Source organism: Pholcus phalangioides, unplaced genomic scaffold, assembly GCF_987345545.1.
Source record: "Pholcus phalangioides strain wild (caught in Gottingen) unplaced genomic scaffold, Ppha-v1.0 ptg000040l_1, whole genome shotgun sequence".
Lineage (NCBI taxonomy): Eukaryota > Metazoa > Arthropoda > Arachnida > Araneae > Pholcidae > Pholcus > Pholcus phalangioides.
The window spans coordinates 3,620,613-3,642,312 of record NW_028301626.1 but is presented as its reverse complement, the minus strand read 5'-3'; the positions used below and the strand labels follow the sequence as shown (position 1 = coordinate 3,642,312).

The 21,700-nt window shown below is 38.5% G+C and overlaps 2 protein-coding genes across 2 annotated transcripts in view; one reads left to right on the top strand and one right to left on the bottom strand.

Annotated features, from left to right (window-relative positions):
- Nucleotides 1–1,428, bottom strand: part of LOC149065278 (caspase activity and apoptosis inhibitor 1-like) — a 277,778-nt gene extending 276,350 nt beyond the window's left edge. Inside the window, exons 1-2 of the mRNA XM_089254133.1 lie at nucleotides 1,401–1,428; nucleotides 132–295 (exon numbers count right to left, since the gene is read on the bottom strand). Of these exons, the coding sequence (XP_089110259.1) occupies nucleotides 132–295; nucleotides 1,401–1,428 (192 nt within the window). The remainder of the gene's footprint in view (nucleotides 1–131; nucleotides 296–1,400) is intronic.
- The window catches only part of LOC149065277 (uncharacterized), a 156,370-nt gene that overhangs the window by 45,250 nt on the left and 89,420 nt on the right, over nucleotides 1–21,700 (top strand). The gene's annotated exons all lie outside the window — the stretch shown is intronic.

Here is a 21,700-nt window from a genome sequence, read left to right as displayed (position 1 = left end):
ACTCTCTCTTAAACAAACTCATATAAAATTCATAAAAAATAAGAAGAAACAAAAAACCGAGTATAACAGCTTATTCAGCTTTAAATCTAAGTAGTTGCTAAATTGTCGCGAAAGTAAATCCATCAACTTACGTGAGGAAAAGCGAGGGTTAATTTATGCTGCGACACGGGCGGATACAAAATGGCAACGGGAAGCACGTTTTCTATCATTTTTGAGAGCACGTCCGTGTATAACATTACGCAATCATTTCTGTATTCTCCAAATCCTCCATTTCCAGTATCAAGTCGTATATAGCCTAAAATGTTAAAATATAAATTGAAATCTCGCAATGATCTTGGGATCTTTAGCAATGATCTAGAGCATAGTTTCCCCCAACCTTTCTTGTCCCATCGCCCCCTTCTTCAGAATTTTTTTTCTCCCACCGCTCCACAACGCAATCTAACCCATAGGCTATACCCGTAGCTTCTACCACCCCCCTAGAACATTCCATCGCCCTCCCTCAGGGGACGTTAACGCCCACGTTGGGAATCACTGATCTCGAGATACCTGTTTGGAAAGACCAACTGTCAATCTGGAAGGAATGATAAAGTAAAATTAACACACTGTTGATCGGAACGCTGGAAAACTTCTGCCCATTCGAATCGGTGGTTCCCAGCCTGTGGTATGCGGGCGCCTGGGGAGCGCGTTTGAAAGGCTGTTCGAAGATACGCGAGAAAAAAAAATCAGAAATTATATATACGGGAGCTGAAGAATCTCCAGGCAATTTACATGGTAAATTTTCACTCGTTCTTTTTCACTCACTCACTCTCTCAATTCAGTCTTTTATTCGCTCAGTCTCTCTCTCAATTCAGTCTTTTATTCGCTCAGTCTCTCAATTCACTCATTAACATGCTCACTCTCTCAATTCGCCATTAACATGCTCACTCTCTCAATTCGCCATTAACATGCTCACTCTCTCAATTCACTCATTAACATGCTCACTCTCTCAATTCACTCATTAACATGCTCACTCTCTCAATTCAGTCTTTTACTCGCTCAGTCACTCAATTGACTCATTAACATGCTCACTCTCTCAATTTGCCATTAACATGCTCACTCTCTCAATTCGCCATTAACATGCTCACTCTATCAATTCAGTCATTAATATGCTCACACTCCCACAATTCAGTGTTTCACTCGCTCTCAGTCTCTCAATTCACTCGTTATCATGCTCTCTCTCTCTCAATACGGTCCCACACACATTCGTTGCTCTCTCTCGCTCTCTTAATTCACACACACATACATACATACAAACTCTCTCTCTTAATTCTGTCTCTCTTTCTTAATTTTTTTTTTCTCTCTCTCATGCCTCAGTTCATTCACTCATTCTTGGTTAACTAATTCTTCCTTTCTCAATTCACCTTCATCCTTTCTGATCCACTCGCACATCCTATCTCTGTCACTCTCCCCTGCACGCTCACTCCTGATAATGCACGGTGACGAACTGTGGTCACTCGAAATTTGTCAGTTAATTTTTGTTTTCTTCTTCTTTTAGGGAATTTCTGGTCAGTAAATTTTCCTATCGGAGAATCGAACACTGGCTCAAAGTATTTTCGCTATACCAACTTTTCGCAAGAACGTGGACGATTCAGTCACCGTATCCGATTCCCATAGCATAATTCCCACAAAAATGAAACCGACACTCACCGAACTAATACACGTGCGTACCTCTCAAAAACACCCCCACCACAACGCATTAAAACCTTCACAGACATTACACCAGCACAAAAAAATAAAAACATTATAAGAAAAGTACGCAGACGTTTCACATAAACGTGCGGAAAAAGAAAAAAACTAGAAATAGGTAAAATAACTAAAAAATAAAAAGGCCAAAATATATAAAATTATGAACAGTCCGGAGAAATTGAGATTTACGAGCCCGTAAACCAATCACTCAACAGCAAGAAGAAAAGGCTGCTTTACAGTGAAAATAATAATAATATAAAAGGAATTCTATATAGATGGCGCGCACACGCGCTTATAATACACATAAATATAAAACGTATAAATAAAAAACTTATCTTCATAAATATTTGTTGTTTTTTTTATGTTTAAAAAAAAAAACCGAATATATATATAAGATAGTGTATATATATATACCTATAGATAAAAAATAAATAAATCTATTTTTTTGTGTGTGCGTACGTGTCTCTCTTGAAAAAAAAAATGATAACCAAACATCCCTTTGTCTGTCGTGTCAGCTATTGCCATTCACAAATATTTATTAAAATACTATTCCCTCCTGCCTTCTTGGTATTCAGTTTATAATATATATATGGTCATTTCGTAATTGATATATACGTGTATAAGGTTCTAGTCCCTATAAAGCCCTTCGAGTGACATTTTCAGGGTTTTAAATTTTTGACATTTCTTACTCTTTTTTTTGGCTTTTTTTTGTGCTGACTGTAATAGCCTATTGTTTGTAGATTTAGGCTCGTGCGGGTTTTTTGCTTTGATTTTTTTTTTTTTTTTTTTTGATACGGCCTACCTAGGCTTATGTACTATAAATTTCTTTAGTGTTTATATATCGTTTTTTTTTGTTTTTTTACGTAAAAAAAAAAATGGTATGGATATATGCAAATGCCTGCGTCGCGCCTAAAATTGGAGATGTATGTAAAGAGCGATGGAACAATTTATTATATTGTTTTCTTTTTTACCTATCTCTATCTCTCTCTTGGATTTCTCTTTGTAGGGCTGAATACTTTTGTTCTCTATAAGTTGTTTGTTGTTCTTTTTTTTTTTTACTTATACCGGTACATTAAATTCTCCATTATAAACGGCATTTTTTTTTTTTTACCTAGATAAGTGTTTTGATTATGGTCAAAGGACCCGTGTTGTGTGTGTGTGTGTTTTTTTTACATGTAAAAGGGAATATGTATGTGATTGCACTGGAGTGGGAGTCCCGTTTTTACGCTTGAAGTAGGATGGGATTTTTTTTTTTCCTCCGGTACCCTGGCCTGATTCTGCAGCCTTTTGAAGAGACACCCTAAACAGCTGCGATACACTGAATGGAAAACAGAACCCTTCCAAAACTCTTAGCTGCGATACACTGAATGGAAAACAGAACCCTTCCAAAACTCTTAGCTGCGATACACTGAATGGAAAACAGAACCCTTCCAAAACTCTTAGCTGCGATACACTGAATGGAAAACAGAACCCTTCCAAAACTCTTAGCTGCGATACACTGAATGGAAAACAGAACCCTTCCAAAACTCTTAGCTGCGATACACTGAATGGAAAACAGAACCCTTCCAAAACTCTTAGCTGCGATACACTGAATGGAAAACAGAACCCTTCCAAAACTCTTGCGCTATATGTATGTATTTTTTCAAATTACCTCATGTCGCCATAGCACAACAATACATCGTTCGGTTACTGTGCAAGGGCACGCGTCTTCAAGCAGGCGCTGCAGCACAACAAACGTGCGGTCAGTAAAATAGGTAATCGCCTAAAGTACCAAAGGATGTTTAGAGCAGAGCTGGACAAATCACAAAAAAAAAAAATATATATATATAATAAAATCTAGGCACCAGAAAATAATTTCACCTGAATCAAAGGGTCAAAAAACAAAATAACGCTTCTTTTGACCTTTTCACAGCATAATGACTCTCTTTGATGTTGAAAGATAGGCTGCTATAAATTCCGAACATTTTGTGCTGCTCTCAGCCTAGAATTCAGTAACTACACGAAGAAAATATTAGGTACCAAGATCAATTTTCAGTCGCTATGGTGGCCTGACGGCTGGGATTTGTCCAGCCCTGGTTTAGAGGTGTCGCGAGTTCGATATCCGTTTTGTCTTGTCCGAAAAAACGTTTTTCCTGACGCGGGGGTGTAACAAAAGCGGTGACATGACCACGAAAAAAATATTGCTACCTACCAAAGGGGATTCTACACCGGGTGAGGGGTTACAGCACCAACTTCTGTGTGCGTATATAAAAAAAATCTGTCGTTCAGAATCGGCAATACAATTTTAGGTTTCAGTCTAATTAGCCCTCGTGTGCAGAAAATGACCTTGGTGCGGCAAAAATGATCAAATAATCTAGAACAACAATACATCGTTTTGTTACTGTGCAAGAGCATGCATCTTCAAGCAGGTGCTCTATCACACGGGTTTCCAACAGGGGTTCCACATGATCGAACTCCACGGAACCCTTGAAAATCCTGGAACCCGGCTTTCAAAGAAAAAAACTTTCTTGTTACTGGAAGTCGCAAAGCTGTTGTTTGTTTTGAATTTCAACGCGAAAGTGTCATTCAAAAAAAAAATCCGGACTAACCTAGAGAGTGTGCAAGTATGTGAGTGACCAAAAGGACGATTCTGGTGAACGATCGAAAGAGTAACTTGAACACAGACGCATATTTATAGTGCGGGAAAGAACTAAAAGAACGAAACGAGCTACTGTCCAGGGTGGCTAATTTGGAGGAACAAGTATCAGGAAAACTAGACTGGAATGGATAAGGGGCCGTTCAAGTATTACGTCATCATCGATGGGGGGGGGGGTTCCGATTTACTGACTTTTGATGACTAGGGAAAGGGGGTGTTTGGATAATGATTACGTCAATCAACCACCCCCTTTATGAAAATATAAAATATTCTTAATGGCATCTTACTCGGTGCGCCAAAAACGAGAAAAACCTTTCGATAGTTTGTGGGCACTTGAAGTGACACCTTTCCCCCCCCCCCCCATTGATAAGTGCCCTACAGAGCCACTTTAGTGATCTCTAAATTTTTCGCGGATCCAAGTGATCTGGAAATGTGCCACGCATCACTCAAGCGATCCGTAATTATATTACCGGATCCATAATAATCTGAGAATGTGCCGCGGGTGACATGAGTGATGTAGAACCACACTGGGGGCCACTTAAGTGCTCTAAAACTACGTCACGTGTCACTCAAGGGATCTCTAAATGTGTCACGGATCACTTAAGTGTTCTGGAACTGTGTCCCGGGTCATTTAAGTGATCTGAAAATGTGCCACGTTCCGCTTAAATGTTCTGAAAATGTGCCACGGTCCGCTTAAATGTTCTGGAATTGTACCACGGGACACTTAAGCGATCTGTAGATGTGCCGCTTAGTTCATTTTTTACAAAATTAGGTTTGAGGAGGGTAGTCCGCATAAGATAACCCCCCGGGGGCCATATTTGGTCCGCGGGCCTTTATGCGATTTAGTATGGCTTACAGGGTGGGTCGTAATGAATTTATTAAAGAAAATTTTTGAGTTCATAGCCTTCAAATAACATTGAAATTAACAGAAATTGATTATAATAACATATAAAGGCGTTTTCTTCCGAAATTTCAATTAAAAAAAATTTTTTTGCATTAAAAAAATAGTTTTGATCGTGGGAGGGGCGGGGCACGAGCCCCCTATACCTCCCGTGTACGTCTCCGATCCCATCAATATGCGTTAGGATTCAGAGGGCATAGCTGCCAAGTCTCCCGAATTTTCCGGGAATCTCCCGAATTTTAGCTTCATCCCTCGACCTCCCGAAAAGTTCTTAAATCTCCCGAAATTTTACGAAAATCAAAAAAATCCCTCTAATTGTCCCTAAAAATTCTCTACTTCATTAAAAAAAAATCCCCGCTTATGAAAACAATCCTTAAGGAATTTCTTGTGGGGCATGAAGCCTCTTTTTTTTTTCTCCTTTCGAAATGATTTCAAACGTCATATAAATGGGGAAATTCCCCATTTTACAAACCCTCTGATGGTAACAAGAAAGTTGTTTGTCTTATCATGCAGGGAAATAGCTTAGCAGCCAATAGTCCTGGATAATAATTGAAGATTCTAGTGACGCGCATATGGTCAAAATTTCTTTTGTTGAAGTTACGTACGTGCTATATAACAAAACATGAATACTGATAAGCAAAAACATAGTTAATAAATTTTCAAGATACTTATTCCGATGAATTTCCTTTCATCAAACGTTCCAGAAGAGGGCCGACTTTTCCTTTTTTTTACAAGTTGTGTTACTGACATAAACATCGGTCATGGTGGAAAGACTGACATCATCACCCATGTGAAATGAAAAAAAACATCAAGCAAGTGTCTCCAGAGTCAGTGTTCTTCAAAAATTGACACTTTTTCTCTTCATCTTCCGATGATTTTGGGGTCATTCGCGCAGAATGTTTGTTCACAGCGTTTCTGATTGAACACAGTATTTATTTATTTTTTTAGATCACCATTTTGAAGTTTTGGCGTCCAATTTCACTTGTTTTTTGCGTAGAGATTTTATTTCCAAGGGTTTAACTTCCATGTGTGTAAAATCCCTATTTTAATTTGACTTCAGTTTTTCGAGTAGGGATTTTATTCCCCAACGCTTTAACTTTTGTGTGTGGAAAATCCCTATTTCATTTGGAAAAATCCCTTTCGTATTTATTAGGGAGTGGTTTTAGCATAAAATACGGGTTCGCGCGAAAATCTCCCGAATTTTCATTTTCAAAAGTTGGCAGCTATGAGAGGGGCAGTGCTGATGACGAAATTATGCTGACAAGGGGGGGGGGGGTCAGAGTTTTGCTGAAGTGTGGGAGGGGGGGTCAAAAATGGCTAAAACTTTTCTTACGTAATACTTGAACGGGCGCCTAAAGGGTGGCGAAGTTTGTACTTATATATAAACCATACACAGGCGACGAAACCATAAGATCCAGTCTGACATATAAAATTTCAAAAAATATGCCTTCTAGAAATACTGAAAATAAATATACAGTACAGTATTATATACATCACATGAGAAACATCAATGAGAACTGGAACCTCTTCTCTGCCACGTATCAAATGAAACTTATAATTTTTCGATTTGAAATATTAACCGGTTTTAGGTTAACGTGCCATATGAAAAAAAACTATATGAACTAATAAATTTTTTTTAGAATGTGGACTTACTAATGTTATATTAGTATACACAAAAAACAGCTGGTAAAATTTCAAGGCAAATTTAATGATTCAACTAATATTGTTTCCCACAAAAACATTAATCACACATCCTACTGCTTTTTTTTTTTATGCGGCTTATAATCAAAATCGGTCACAAATTTCAATCGAAGAATTATACGAGTTTTATTCGATAGATGGCAGCAAAAATTCCAGTTTGATGCTTCTCATTAGTGGTTTGCAGAGTGGTTCTGAACATGTGCTAAAAGCCCATGGACACCTTTGGACCATATTTTTTTTTCTCTTGCACCCTTTCCCACCCCCCGTCTTGACCATGACCCCTACCATCATAAAGGAGTGAGACTACTTCCACTTAGGGGGGCCATTCAAGTATTACGTCAGCATCGATGGGGGGGGGGCGGTTCGATAGTTGAAAAAAAAATTCCGAAGTTATCGAGACTCCGGGAAAACTCTGGCATTTCCTCGAACGACTGCGCCTCACAGCTCGACAATCCAACGTATACCATAATACAGTACAGTCCTGGTAAGCGATACATAAATGGGGGGGGGGGGGAAGAAATGAATACAAATCATTTTAAAGGCCGGAGAAAAACCATTTGTTAAACTAATTCCGGTAAGAACACAATGTACTCGAATTCGGTTTTCACGGATCACCAGAAAATTATTCAGACCCATGATAGATGATCAATTTCTATGAAATTACACGGCGGGGTTTTGAAAGTAGCGCCATCACTCGATTGAACAGAAATTTTTCAGTGCTCTCTCGTTTCGGAAAAAATACACCAAATTCAATTCCTAGTAATCGCTTTCAGAAAAAAAAAAAGTGACAAAAATTGTCATGTTTTTTTTCCCCCCTTTCTACTACTCTTTTCTCTTGTTTTCTTTGTGCTCGCCTATGTCGGCTGCCATGAGAGTCATTGAAGTGGATGAAAGCTTATTTAAAAGGGTGGAGAAAGGAGGCAGAAATATATATATATATTGGTCGTCGGCGAAACACAATGAGAGAGAAGAGTGTTCAGTAAATGGTCAACGACGCGATGGTCAACTACAACGACGGACAAATCGTGTAAAAAAAAAAAAGAAGAGTAGCAGGTACAACGAGCTATATATCACTTTAGTGTAGAACAAGAGGGTGGACGACGAGCGTAGGTAGCCACTGGCTGTCACTTTTACAGAATTACTTTTTCGTGAAACAAGAAAATTATAGTTTTATTTTCCCTCTCTTTTTGGCTCCTCTTCTTTTTTTTTTTCTTTTTTCATATATTGTCTCTCTCCTGGACGTATTACATCGGAAATATTGAGAGAAAATGAGTCACGAAGAAAAGCATTTCATCGTAACATGAAAACCTGACGTTGAATTTATGGAATCCACTCTGTAACATAACATAACGCTCTTCTTTTAGTTCCTTTTTTTTGCTTCTTTTTGCTCTTCTTGTTTCCCTGAAAATGAAACTTTGTCTCCGTGATTTTTTTATTTCCCCCTTTCTCAATCTAGCTCATTGGTTTACAGCTTTTAACAAGCTTTGTGAGCAGCCTCATCCCCTGGAAATGCGTAGGAGGCTTGCGAAAACACCCCTCGATATTGTACCTCAGGGGATGCGTTTCAACTTCTTAAATCTCGAAATGTGAAGGAGGTTCACTGATCCCCTAGAAATGTGTGGGGCTGCGTGTTGGAGTGGATAATTAATTGTTTGTGTATTCCTTAAAATGCGCAGGAAGAATTCGCACCACTAGAAGCGCGCAAAAAATGTTTCGTATTTCTAGAAACACTCACAGGCGGCTTGCTTATCATTAGAAATACGTAGGAGACATGATGGCACAGATCCATGCGTAGGCATTCCCATACCTAGACATGAATCGGAGACTGGATTACCCCTAGATATTCGTGAGGCTCGCGTTGTCAGAAGCGGATTAAAGTCGTGTTGAGGCCCCAGGCACCGAAGAAAATATTGAGCCCCTCAAATTTGAAAAAAAAAGTGCAAAGCTAAGTAATATAATTGTGTAATATAATAAGTGTAAATACGACTCTGCGCGTAATACTGGGCATTTTTATAGGGTTTGTGCGCAGTACTAGACATGTTTATGAGGCTTGCGTATTGCTGAACATGTTTATCAGGCTTGCGTACTATCAAAAATACATATAAGCGAACCTTATATATCATCAAAAATGAGTAGGCAGCTTGAGTATGAATGGGCACATTTATGAGGCCTTGCATATGTAGCTTTCGTATCACTGGACATGTTCATGGGGGTTGCGTACCATCAAAAATATATGTGCACCTTACATATTATCAAAAATGAGTAGACACACAGCTTACGTATTATCAGAAGTGCGTACGCAGCTCAAGTATAATCAGAAATGCGTACGCAGATTGCATATCACTCGACATGTTTATAAGGCTTCCGTTTTAGTAGAAGACACCTGGAGGAAAGAGTCATGCAAACTACCACAATTCATGATGCCCAATGATACTGAATAAAGTATCATTTAGTTGTGGCTCGAGTTACGTGCCTCAACGTGCCCTATTCTTAGGCCGGGATCACACTATAAAAGTTTGATAAAAGATCTTTCACAAAACTTGAAAAAGGGAACCAATAAGTGCATCATTACATTCGAGCGAAAGTAATCAATATAGGCTTATTCGTTTTTTTGTAATTTTCTAAAAGATCTTTCAACAAACTTTTACAGTGCAAAATGCCAGCCTTACGACGGTAGTGAATTACAAATAAATTACACAAACACACTCGGGCACGCGCAAGTGTTTTACATAAATAACTTGGATCTATTTAAAATTCATTCTGAGCAGTGTTCGAATGACTTGAGGTTATTGAAGACAATTTTTGCACCGTATAATCAGTCTATAGATATTCAAAATGTTTCGATATTATGCATTATTTGTCTTAATTAAACCAGAAAATCCTTAATGCCCAGCCTGTAGGCAGGCTCTAATTTTGCTATAATGACGAGTAGGAAAATTTTGACTTCGTTCGTGTTTTTACTCACATTCCGTACATTATTCCTTACGGTTATTTATTGAAATCATTCAGCGTCAGGAATCCTTCAACGCAAATGGTCACAAATTGTTTAGGATTCTTTTGATGAAAATTAGCAACTTGAACCGTTTAGGATTTTCTGTAACTTAAGTTGTTTATGATTCTCTAACTAAAATTGCTTATGATTCTCTAACTAAAATTGCTTATGATTCTCTAACTAGAATTGCTTAGGATTCTCTGTAATTTAAACTGTTTAGGATTCAAACTAAAATTGCTTAGGATTCTCTGTAATTTAAACTGTTTAGGATTCAAACTAAAACTATTCAAACTAATCTTTCAAATACTTCAAGCTATTCAACTAAGGATTCTCTCCAATTCAATTAAATTGTTTAGGATTCTCTCAAATTCAATTAAATTGTTTAGGATTCTCTCCAATTCAATTAAATTGTTTAGGATTCTCTCCAATTCAATTAAATTGTTTAGGATTCTCTCCAATTCAATTAAATTGTTTAGGATTCTAACTAAAACTGCTTAGGAGTCTCGCCAGTTCAATTAAATTGTTTAGGATTCTATCTAACCTAAATTTTCCAGGATAACTTAAATTGTCATTTAATTCTTTTAGGATTATCTCGAACTTCAACTGTTTAAGATTCTCTCTAACCTATATTTTTTTTAGGATTCTCTCTCACTTAAATTTTTCAGAATTACTCAAATTGTCACTTCAAATCGTTCAAATTACTTCAAATCGCTCGATTTGTCGAGCAACAAGTTGCAGAACACGTGTTGCGTGATTTTAGATACGAATGCGGACTTGTTCTGCAACTTACACATGCGACTTTTACCTACAAATTGTCGCAAAAAAGTAGAATACTCGATTTGTTCTGCGAATGTCGCAGAAATTTCTTCTTTTACTGCAAATTGTCATTTTTAATTGTTTAGGATTCTGTTATCGAACTTCTCGCTTTAACTGTTTAGGATTCTCTTATCGCAAATTCTTGCTTTAATTATTTAGGATTCTCTTATCGCAACTTCTCGCTTTAACTGTTTAGGATTCTCTTATCGCAAATTGTCACTAGGATTGTTTAGGATCACATAAATTGTTTGGGGCTAATTAGGATTCTCCGGAAATCTTACCGCAAATTGTCATCACAATTGTTTAAGATTTACTTGCCACAAATTATCACTCGGATTATTAGGAATTCTTCATTGTTTCGTGCAATGATACATAAGTTTAAACTTTAATGTATGAACAGAAGACCTAAATTTAGACGTAAAGTTTGTGAATAAATATATGCATGTCGGCAATACCTGTATGTGCTGAAAATCACGAGGAATTTTTATTAAAGTTTATCCCTCTATGGAATTTTCCTTTCCGGAAAATGTTGGGGAAAAAAACAGCCCCGGGAAAAAGGAAAGAAAAACAAGTTTTTTTTTTTCATTCCATATTCGAGCGAGAAGGAAACAACTCATTTTTAATGTACTCTCTCACTCATATTTACGAGTGGCTAGTCACTGGGTTAATGTGGATATGTTTTCGGTGACCATAACCATTTTTATTTTTTGAAAACAATGTTAATTTTACACGAGTCGCCATGGTAACTGATTTGCTAAGTTGTTTTTTCCCCCCACACTCGTTTCAACTTTTCCCGACTCAATGTAATAGAAAATGCAATGTTTACTTATAATAGTAAATGACCCCTGCCGTGTTTTCCGTTAAAAATAAAATAAAAACCGGAGAAAATGGGTGGTGCTGCCACCCACGCGCATTTTTTCCCCCCTCTCAAGGAAATGTGTTTAATAATTTATAGAGGGGGGTGATGCACAAATTGAAAAATCCAGCTTTCAATTAATGGAAACTGGTTATCTCGCCAATGCCACGGGAAAGTTTCAACATCAAGTAATATTTTGGCTCTCTTTTTTTGATTGTGCATCAATTCCTGTCCATCACCATTGAGGAAGTTTAGTACCTCCTCTCCTCCGCAGGAGGAAGGCCCGACTTGAAAGGGCTGCTACTTTACCGCAGTAGGGTTACCAGGTTCCAAAACGGAAAGGCGAACGCCCGCGCGCGCAGCGTTAGTGACGTCACTTATCCCGATTTTCACAATAGATGACGCCACTGTTACGACCAATAAAACCGGCCACACCACTAATTTTTCAGAACTCCAAAACAGAACCTCTATAAAAAAAGCAGGAGCAGAAGAAATTCTGGAAATTTCGACGGCTATTGGTGAATACGTGTGGGGAAAAAAATTCAATGAAGAATTATGTCTTAAATTGGGGAGAAAAAAAAACAATTTCCCCAGAAAAAAAAAAATTCCGGGAACCTGGAAAGAAGGACAAATGGGTGAATTTCTCGAAACGCTTTACCGAACGTACCCGCTTGAAATGACCTCCTAAAGGAGGACGGTAGGTAACCATACCGCACACCAACTCCGGTCATATATCGCCTTACGGTAATTTCCAATCAGTAGATTCGGATGGGAAATGAAGACGCCATCTATTATTGGTCGCCCCAGGCTCGGTAGGTAAAAAACTTGTTTCTGATGTTCTTCCCCGGATTTGCAAAAATATATATTCCTGCTTCGACAATACTGCTCTCTTTACCAAACATCAACTCTGGTCATATCGCTATATCGCAATTTACTGCCATTAATGAGTTGGATCGGAAATGAGGACGCCATCTATCAGTGGTCGCCTCAATATCGTTAGGGAAAATATCTCATTTACATTCTTGTACCCAGTGCTTCAGGTTCGAGTTCATTGCCACCAGGTGGACCGTCACAGCATGTGCATATCAGCTCGAGTTACAGAGGGTCATCACTAGGAGTTATCCCAACTGATTCAATTTTGGGAACGTTTCGCACTTCTGCTTTCCGTTCAAAGGGTTAACCCCCTTTTGGATGTTTCAATTTTTTTTCTCTTTTCTATGCGATACAGTAAAACCCTTCTTTTGCGAATACTAGCGGGACAAAAATATTTTTTCGTAAAAAGAAGACGTGTGCCGAAAACTCACCAACCAGCAACTCACCGAATAGATAACTCATCGCTGGGAAAATTCACTGACAAACAATTCACCGACATCAGTTCGATATGAGTGAATGAACGAGCGAATAAATATATGATCGTGTGAGCAAGTGTGATCAAAACCGGACTGTCATTAGAGCTGGCTCACTCTCGTTCAATCATCCATAAGGTCACTGGGCACGGTAGCTCAAGCCACTCAGCTAATCATTATATCACTCACTCACTGGGTCACACCCCCTGTTACTCACTCAAGAGGTTGCTCATTATGTTATTCTCTCACTATAGATTGTTCATTATCTCGCTCACTCACTGGCTCACTCTGTGACGCAATCAATCACCAGGTTACTCACACTCACTTACTCCCTAGGCCATTCATTCTTTCATTCACTCACTCACTAGGTCTCTCATTCTGTCACTCACTCACTCACCAGATCACTCAGTCTACCTCTGGGTCGCTCGTCATGCCCCTCACTCGCTAGGTCACCCACTCTAAGTCGATCATTCTGTCACTCGCTCACTCACTAACATTAACCACTGCAATCAACACTAGCCACTATTACCAATGTGCAGAGAGAGAGATGCATCAAAGCATCCCTCGATCACGTATAAGAAGAGTTTCTCAACCTGTGGTCCGAGAAAAGAAGACAGGTGGCCCTCGGCGCGACTTAAGAATCTGATTCTAATTCAATTAAACTTATCCAACCAATCATCATAAAACACAAAATTTTATAGACAAAACTCCCATAGGTTAAAATAAAATACTGATCCCGTATTGTAGTCCGTGGAATGGTTTCAGAATTTTTTGCTGGTTTCTTAGTTAGGGGAAACACCCAATTTTTACAATAAAGAGTGCTCTAAAATGGTACCAATTACCCAGAAAGTAGAAAAAAAACCGTACCGAGATGATAACACCACCTATCGCCCGGATATCAGAGCTACAGTCCCGGAGCCAGAACCAGATAGAGATCCACCAGAATACGACGTCAACTACACCCAGACAGTAATCTCGTACATCTGTTTAGAGAAGAGGAAGAAGAGGAGCCTGAGTAGAGTCGAGATTAGTATGATCCACGCGGGCTTATCGATAAACTGGATACAGGCAGCAACTGCTGACGAATGTCTTTGGGCCAAATCAAACCACACGGTGCAGCGATTAGATCAACCCAGCAGCAGATTTACACCTTTCATTGATGTGATAGTTACTGATTCAATGAAAATCCCTGAAGAGAATCAAATCAAAGTTTATTAAGAGCTATTCTCAATTATAACGATTATGATGATGATTTCGTGATTTATAACCTATGATTTATAAACATGAATCACCATTTTTCGATCATAAATTTTATACTTGTTTACTGGCGAGGTGCGTAACGGCACCTGCCCACGTACGTAATATATCTTTCTCAAGCTCAATAAATGGTTAGGTTCCACGGAGGCACCCGAGTCACAATGCGCTTATATCACCGATTGTGACAGAGCCTGGGTGTCTCTCGGTTCCTACCACTATCACTTATCGCCCGGTACAGATCAATTACCCATCTACTTAAAATAGGACACACACACACGTTAAACAGTTGCGAAAACAACAGGCATGTACTTGACAAACACAACAAACAGAAAACCTTGCTGTCGAGATTTTTATTCGACTCATTATCGATTTTTTATTTTCACTAGAATAAGTTTACTCACGCCACACATTTGTTCAATAAAATAATAATATCATCATAGAGATACAATGTTGCCAAAACCGTTTTTAACCAGTCAATATATAATGAGTGTATCTCATTACGTGTGTGTGTGACCGAAAGAGTTTTTCAGTAGAGACAACAATTTTTTTTTTTTACGAAAAAAACAACAAAACAAAATCCAATTTTTAATCTACAGTCCATCAATTCCCGATCGTTGCAACACGGAATGAAGACAATCCCCTCCCTCCATGTTGTTTGTCGGTCCGTCACGCACGTCGTCTCCGCATCCGACCGCTAGAGGGCGTTTTAACGCTAACGAGACTCGGGGAGGAAAGACGTCGCGTTATAGACTTATACAGATCGCGGAAAAAAATTGTAAACAAAAAAAAAAGGGTAATTTCTGAGGTATATCTTTTCAGTAATGAATTTTTCCCGTATATACAATTTTCGACGTCACGTCATTTCAAAATTGACATTTCATTAATGATTATGTATCCATAATGTGACATCTTGTGGATGGCGGGGCAAAAAAAAAAAAAAAAAGCATTATCTCGCTATCCTGTACCGCGGGATGGCTATTTTTGAGTATATTAACTTCATAGCTTATTTTTTTTGTTTTTTTATTGTGTGTACTTCGGATGTACATGTTAGGCAATTTAAGGTAAATTGAATAGATTTTCCTTTTTTGTGTGTACTGCGTATGTATTGATTTTGATTGTTTTTTCTTCGCTGTGGATTAGGGATTTTCTTCTTCGTTTTTGGGGAAAATTCGTAGCGGAGGGTTTAATTTTCGAATCACGCGATAACGCTATTTAAACTCTGATTGACAGCGAGGTTGATAAGAAAAATAAAACAAAAGACATGGTATCCAATTTAACCATCTGCTACTACTGCTGCTGTTTGCCAAGAAATCTGGATCTTACGAATGCGAGTTGGGACCTTTACAGAAAGTTCGATCGTCGATGAAGTGGTGTTTGGTCGATTAATATATATATATATATACACAGTCGAACCTCGTTAACGTGAACTCGCTTAACATGAAACTCTGGTTAACGTAAAGAGAATTCTTGGTCCCGTCATTCTCTATGATGATATTATGTTGGAAAATAAGCTTAACATGAACCTTTTAAATGCGAGATCGATTTATGTGAAAGGCGGGCCTGTCATTTCGGGGTGGGGACAGCTTTAAAAATGCACTAGAAATATTATGTATATACATACATTGAGTACATGTTTTTTGCCCCCTCCCCACCCCGGAAAATGTTGAAATCACGACCCTGATGAACGGATTTGTCAGTCTGAATTTAAAAAAAATAATGTGATTTGTAGAAAAATTCTTGGAAGGCAAGGGTGTTGGGTGAATGCCGTTAATGCGCTAGACAAGTCGGGGGGTGAGGGAGGGGTGTTACGACTTTGTGCGTCGTTTGGGGAGTGTGACGCGCACACTCTTATCTCCGAGTCGGCTCATTGTTGTCTTTTATTCAAAAGCTGTTGCAACGATTTAAGATCACAGATGGCGCTGTGGCAGAACCATATGATTCAGATGATGAACCAGAAGCCGACTTTCGACCAATTGTTTCGGGATATAAGGATTTCGAAGCTTTTTTTTGAAACGCTAAGGAACTTTTTAGTGGACCAAGAGAACGCTTCCTCCACTTTGAACTATTCTGATAAAATTGAAGTGTTTCTGCAGCTGTGTACTAGAAAGAGAGAAAATTAAGCAGCTGGACTTTTTCTCAGAAAAATGATTGAATGCTGTTGGTATGCAAATTTTTCGTTTTGAAAGTTGTGAAGAAAAGAGAAAAGCGTTTTAAAAAAAATAACGTCATCAATTCAGTGTAATTGTATAAATTTACACATTAAATTTAAGGGTAACGCAAATGGAATGTCAAAAATAATTTTTCTGTCACTGCTGATCAATTAACATGAAATTCGGATATCGCGAAAAATATTGGCGGAATCTTAAGTTTCACGTCAACGAGGTTCGACTGTATATAGATTGTGTGGAAAGTCATCGATTGGAAAAGATATCCGTTAATTTGTCGTTTTACCGGTCATCACCAACAACATCTATAGCAGAAGGCTTCCGCGTGAAACTCGTGACGTCACTGAAGTAGGACATTTTGAACTATAGTCTCAGGTTCCCATTCCGCTGGATTAGAGGCATTTCTTTTTTAGTAGCCTCTCTTTAAGTTCAGGAAATGGCCCCCAGGTGGGGTGGTAGAGCTCTCTAATAGAAGCCGTTTATCTATCTCTCTACCGTCCCACCTGGAGGTCCATTCCCTGAAGTTAAGAGAGGCTGCTAATGCTTCTACTTCAGTACCTCACGCCACAGAGCGTGAAATAAGGAAGGCGGGATCGTGTCTCCAGTGATGTACATGATAGCATGCTTATATATATACACCCAGTACACAAAAGGACCTGGGTTCGAGTCTTGGCAGAGACTAGCTGACGTTTCTTCCCGATTTTACCTCAGCCTAATATCCAGAAAATATCTGTTTCCATGAAAACAAGACCTGAATCACAAAGAATAGGGCTTTTACATGTAAAAAAAATGATAATAATAAATTATGTTTTCGACGCAGTCGGGGATACCTGCATGTTGTTATCTGTAAAGTACTGCTAAAAAAAATGCTCATCAAACAGAACAGCTTTGAAAAATTTGGAATTTCTCGTACCTTCAGCGATTTCCATTAATAGAAGGTTCAGACATTGATCTCGAAGTCAACGATGACTTCAACGATGTTGTGACCGGCTTACGGAAAATTCACCGCCAACAGTTAGACACGAGCCAGTGAGACAGTCGGTAACTGATACAGTAGTTGTTTAGTGAGTGACAGAATGACTAGTGTTGGTGAGTGAGCGACCAGATGATTGAGTGTATAACAGAGTGAGCAACCCAGGGAGTTGATCAAATGAGTGACCTGGTGAGTGAATGACAAAGCGAGCGACCTGCATATCAAGTGATTGACCGGCCTACTGAGAGAGTGATCGAGTGGAATTTCGAGTGAGTGACTTGGTGATTAAGTGAATGACCTAAGGAGTAAGTTGGTGATCTTGTGAGTGAGTGGTAGAATGAGTGACCAAGTGAGTAATCGAGAGCGATCTAGCTTTCGTTGACAGGGCTATTCCGCTCACTCACTCATTGAATTGTTTGTCGGTGAATTTTCCCAGCAAATGGATTTTCCATTCGGTGAATTGTTGGTCGGCGAATTTTCCTAGCGGTGAATTGTTGTCTGTTAATTTCCCGACGATGAATTTTCCGGCCGCGGTTCCGACCACAGAAGTCAAGATTTTCACAACAGATTCATTTCTCCGACCCTATCCCCCAAATGGACAAAATTCAAAGGCAAATCCTATTTCTATAACCCATCCGATTAATCACTAGATTCATTCAGTTCCAACGAGAAATAACGATTTGCTATCGATCTCTCCACTCAGTGTAACAAACAACACACTATATACACCACACAATAAATTCTATTCGTTCAAAAAAAAAAAAATGACTATGCAACCCCCCCCCCCATACATACATAATAGTTTCAATGGAAATCTTTGCTATTTCCGACACTGCTCTCACAAACGGTCCTTTTTTTTTTACGACCGGAAGATCTTAACTCATACATAAACTTAATGAATGACGGCAAAAAAATAACAACAATACAGCCCTTGAAATAAATTAAAATAAAAACTATTTCAAAGATCTCCCTCTAAAATATAGATTTACATGCACGTTCGTACATACAACACGTACAAATGAAAGAACTGTCACTTGTTAAAAATAATTTTTTCACAATAAATACAAAGAACTTCAATAACATAACAATATAATGAGAGAAGAAAATAAACAAAATTGTATGGAAATAATATTTTTATGATCGTTTCCGTTGCGATGGGGGAGAAGGAAATGGACGCAAAAGGAGGGCCATTCCATTGAATAAACCGAAAAATTTTTTTACTTTTTTCGACCTTGAGACGTCACTTTATTTTCAAATACAATAAAAAAAAAAAAAATACATATAAATAAAATACAAATGAGATTGAAGAGAAATAAAAGAGAATACACGAAAAATATTCTATAGAAAAGTATGAAACAATGTTCCACGCTAGTGACTACGGAACCGATGAAAACCAGCTACGTCATCGCTCTGTGTGGTTTTAACTCTGTCTCCGTCTCTCGTTATTAATGAATACATTCTATGTATGTAACATAACACAGTATCAGTAACATAATACTGTTACATCCAGCGTGTTGCGAATGCAAGCCGTGAATACGATTTGTTTTGTTTTTCCTAGGAAATTTCTCTCTTTGTGTGTATCGGGGACATGATGCATTGTTGAACGGAATATGCATCTTAATCATTGTTGGCTGGAACAGGGGGGTTTTCAAACTTTTATAGCTGTGGCAGCAGAGCTTCGAAAATCTTCACGCGCACTTTCGAGAACATTAAGAAAAGGAAAAAAAAAAAAAAACTGTGCACACTGCTTTCCCTAATCTCCAAATTACTACGCACGAAGTCACTGAGCTCCCGATATCTGCACACGCATTCCCTCAACTCTTGCAAATATCTCACGTCATCCAACCTCATAGATGCAATATAACCACGTTAATCTTATGTCTGTGTCCTACCTAAACTCTTCGATTCGCCACAAATTTTCCCGGAGTTAAAAGTTCCTAAATTCTGCAGAGATTCAGTAAAATTCGCGGGCATCTTATCTAAGCTTTTAAAGTCTGCAGAGATTTATAAAAATTTGCGGGCATCTATAATCAAATCTTAGGAGCTTTATAAACATTTGTGGAAAACTTATCTAAGATCCTAAAATCCACAGAAATTCATAAAAATTGCGGCCACCTTATTAAAGCTCTGCAGAGATTTAGAAATATTTGCGGGAATCTAATCAAAGCTCCTAAATTCTACAGATTCAGTACAATTCGCGGGCATCTTATCTGAGCTCTTAAAGTCTGCAGAGATTTATAAAAATTAGCAGGAATCAAAGCTCCTGAAATCAACAGAAATTTATAAACATTTGCGGAAAACTTATCTAAAGCGGGATTAATTAAAATTTAGATAAAAGTTCTTTTATAAAACTTGAAAAATGAAACCAGCGAGCGTATCTGTTTCATTCGAGCGAACGCAATTGTTTTTGGCGTTATTGTTTATTGTAACAAGGCTTATTGTTTTTTTTTTCTCAAATTTTGTAGATCTTTTATCAAACTTTTATAATGTAATTCCGGCCTAAGCTCCTAAAATCCACAGAGATTTGGAAATATTAGAAGGGAATCTTATCAAAGCTTTTAAATTTTACAGAGATTTAGTAAAATTCACGAGAATTCTTATCTAAGCTCCTAAAATCTGCAAATTTAGAAAAATTTACAGTAACGTAATCTAAGCTCTTAAATCCACAGAAATTTATCAAAATTTCGGGCATCTTATTTAAACTACTAAAATCTACAGAAATTTCTAAAAATTGGCGGAATGTTATCTATGTGTCCGTATTTCCGATTCTGGAAACCCGCGTCGTCTCCGATTGGTTAAAAACCCAAATTTCAACTCTTTTTAGCTTGCAATTCGGGTTTTTTACCAATCGGAGACCACACGGGTTTTCAGAATCAGAAATACGGACGCATTCACACCCTAAGGGACTAAAATCTGCAGACAGCTTCGCTGATTTCTGAAATACTATACACGACTTTCTTGAGCTCCCGATACCTGCAGGCATATTCTCTCAGCTAAGCATTCTCAAACTTTGCAGACATCTCTCCATCGAAAGTTTCTACAATCTTCCCCAATTTGCCTTGAGCTTCTATCTAATATCTGCATACAAGTCGATTGAGATTTCCATTAACTTGATGCTCATCCATAAATTCTAATTGACGCAATGATCATCCTTAAATCCCAATCAACGTAATACTTATTATGAGATTTTGATTAATATGATATTTATCTTTGAATTTCAATCGACGTAATGCTCATCCTTGAATTTCAATCGACGTAATGCTCATCCTTGAATTTCAATCGACGTAATGCTCATCTTTGAATTCCGATCAACGCAACGCTCATCCCTATAGTCCGATCAGCATAATGCTCATCCTTGAATTCCTTTTTAGCATAGAAAACAGCGGTTGGTACAGGATACCCGCCGTATGGGATTCTGTTGTTCTCATACGGCCGGTATCCTATACCAATTGCTCTTGAGAACCGCCGTGATGAAGAAAGTTGTAAGAAACAACAGAATGTTTCCGAACTCCGTGTTGCGGTCGCTAGAAAGGCGAGAATCTTCACAAATTGTCGACGACAGCGCTTGCATTTACGAGGCTGTGCTCTGCCATGAGATTAACCAACAAAATTCACGTGATTGCCGATCCTGAGTTTGGCTACCGATGAAGATATCCGCCACTCGAGCGAGCGAAACGTCGAGTGGACGCTATCAAGTGAGACGTCAAACAGCCTCAAATTACTATCATGAACAGTGATGGAACCTGTGCATGTCCCGTTGAATGGAGTTGACATGAAAAATATTGATTTACAATAAATGAATTCGGAGATGGTTACAATTTACCGTCAAATAAGCAACCGAAAGGACAATATTGCAGTTCAGAGAAACCTATGGTGCTGTCTATTCACGAAACTTTTGTTGGCTTTTCCACTCATTTCACCCTCTTTTCAATGACGACGATAGAGACGACATCTTTTACGAATCTGTCGCAACAATTTAGTCGTAATTGCAAAGCTGAAAACGACGGACCCTTCCCACACAACAAAGTCATATGCAACGGGAATCACATCGAACGAGAGATCGAATGTGAGAGAGAGAGAGATGGAGAGGATTATATTATTCTATGGCTCACGAATTCCCAATTTATGAAGTTCGCCGTTTACAATGGGACGCACAAAGCGTTTTGGACTCACAATTTCGATTGGCAATGAGAAATAAGAAGGTGGGGAGTAGAATGAAAGTGTTGCGCGCGTGGGAAATGCACGCACAGCCGCGAATACGAACGGTGCAACCCTTTCGCGCCCGCAATTAAAACTGTTATTTCAAATTTAGTCTGCGGTACGAAATTCCAAT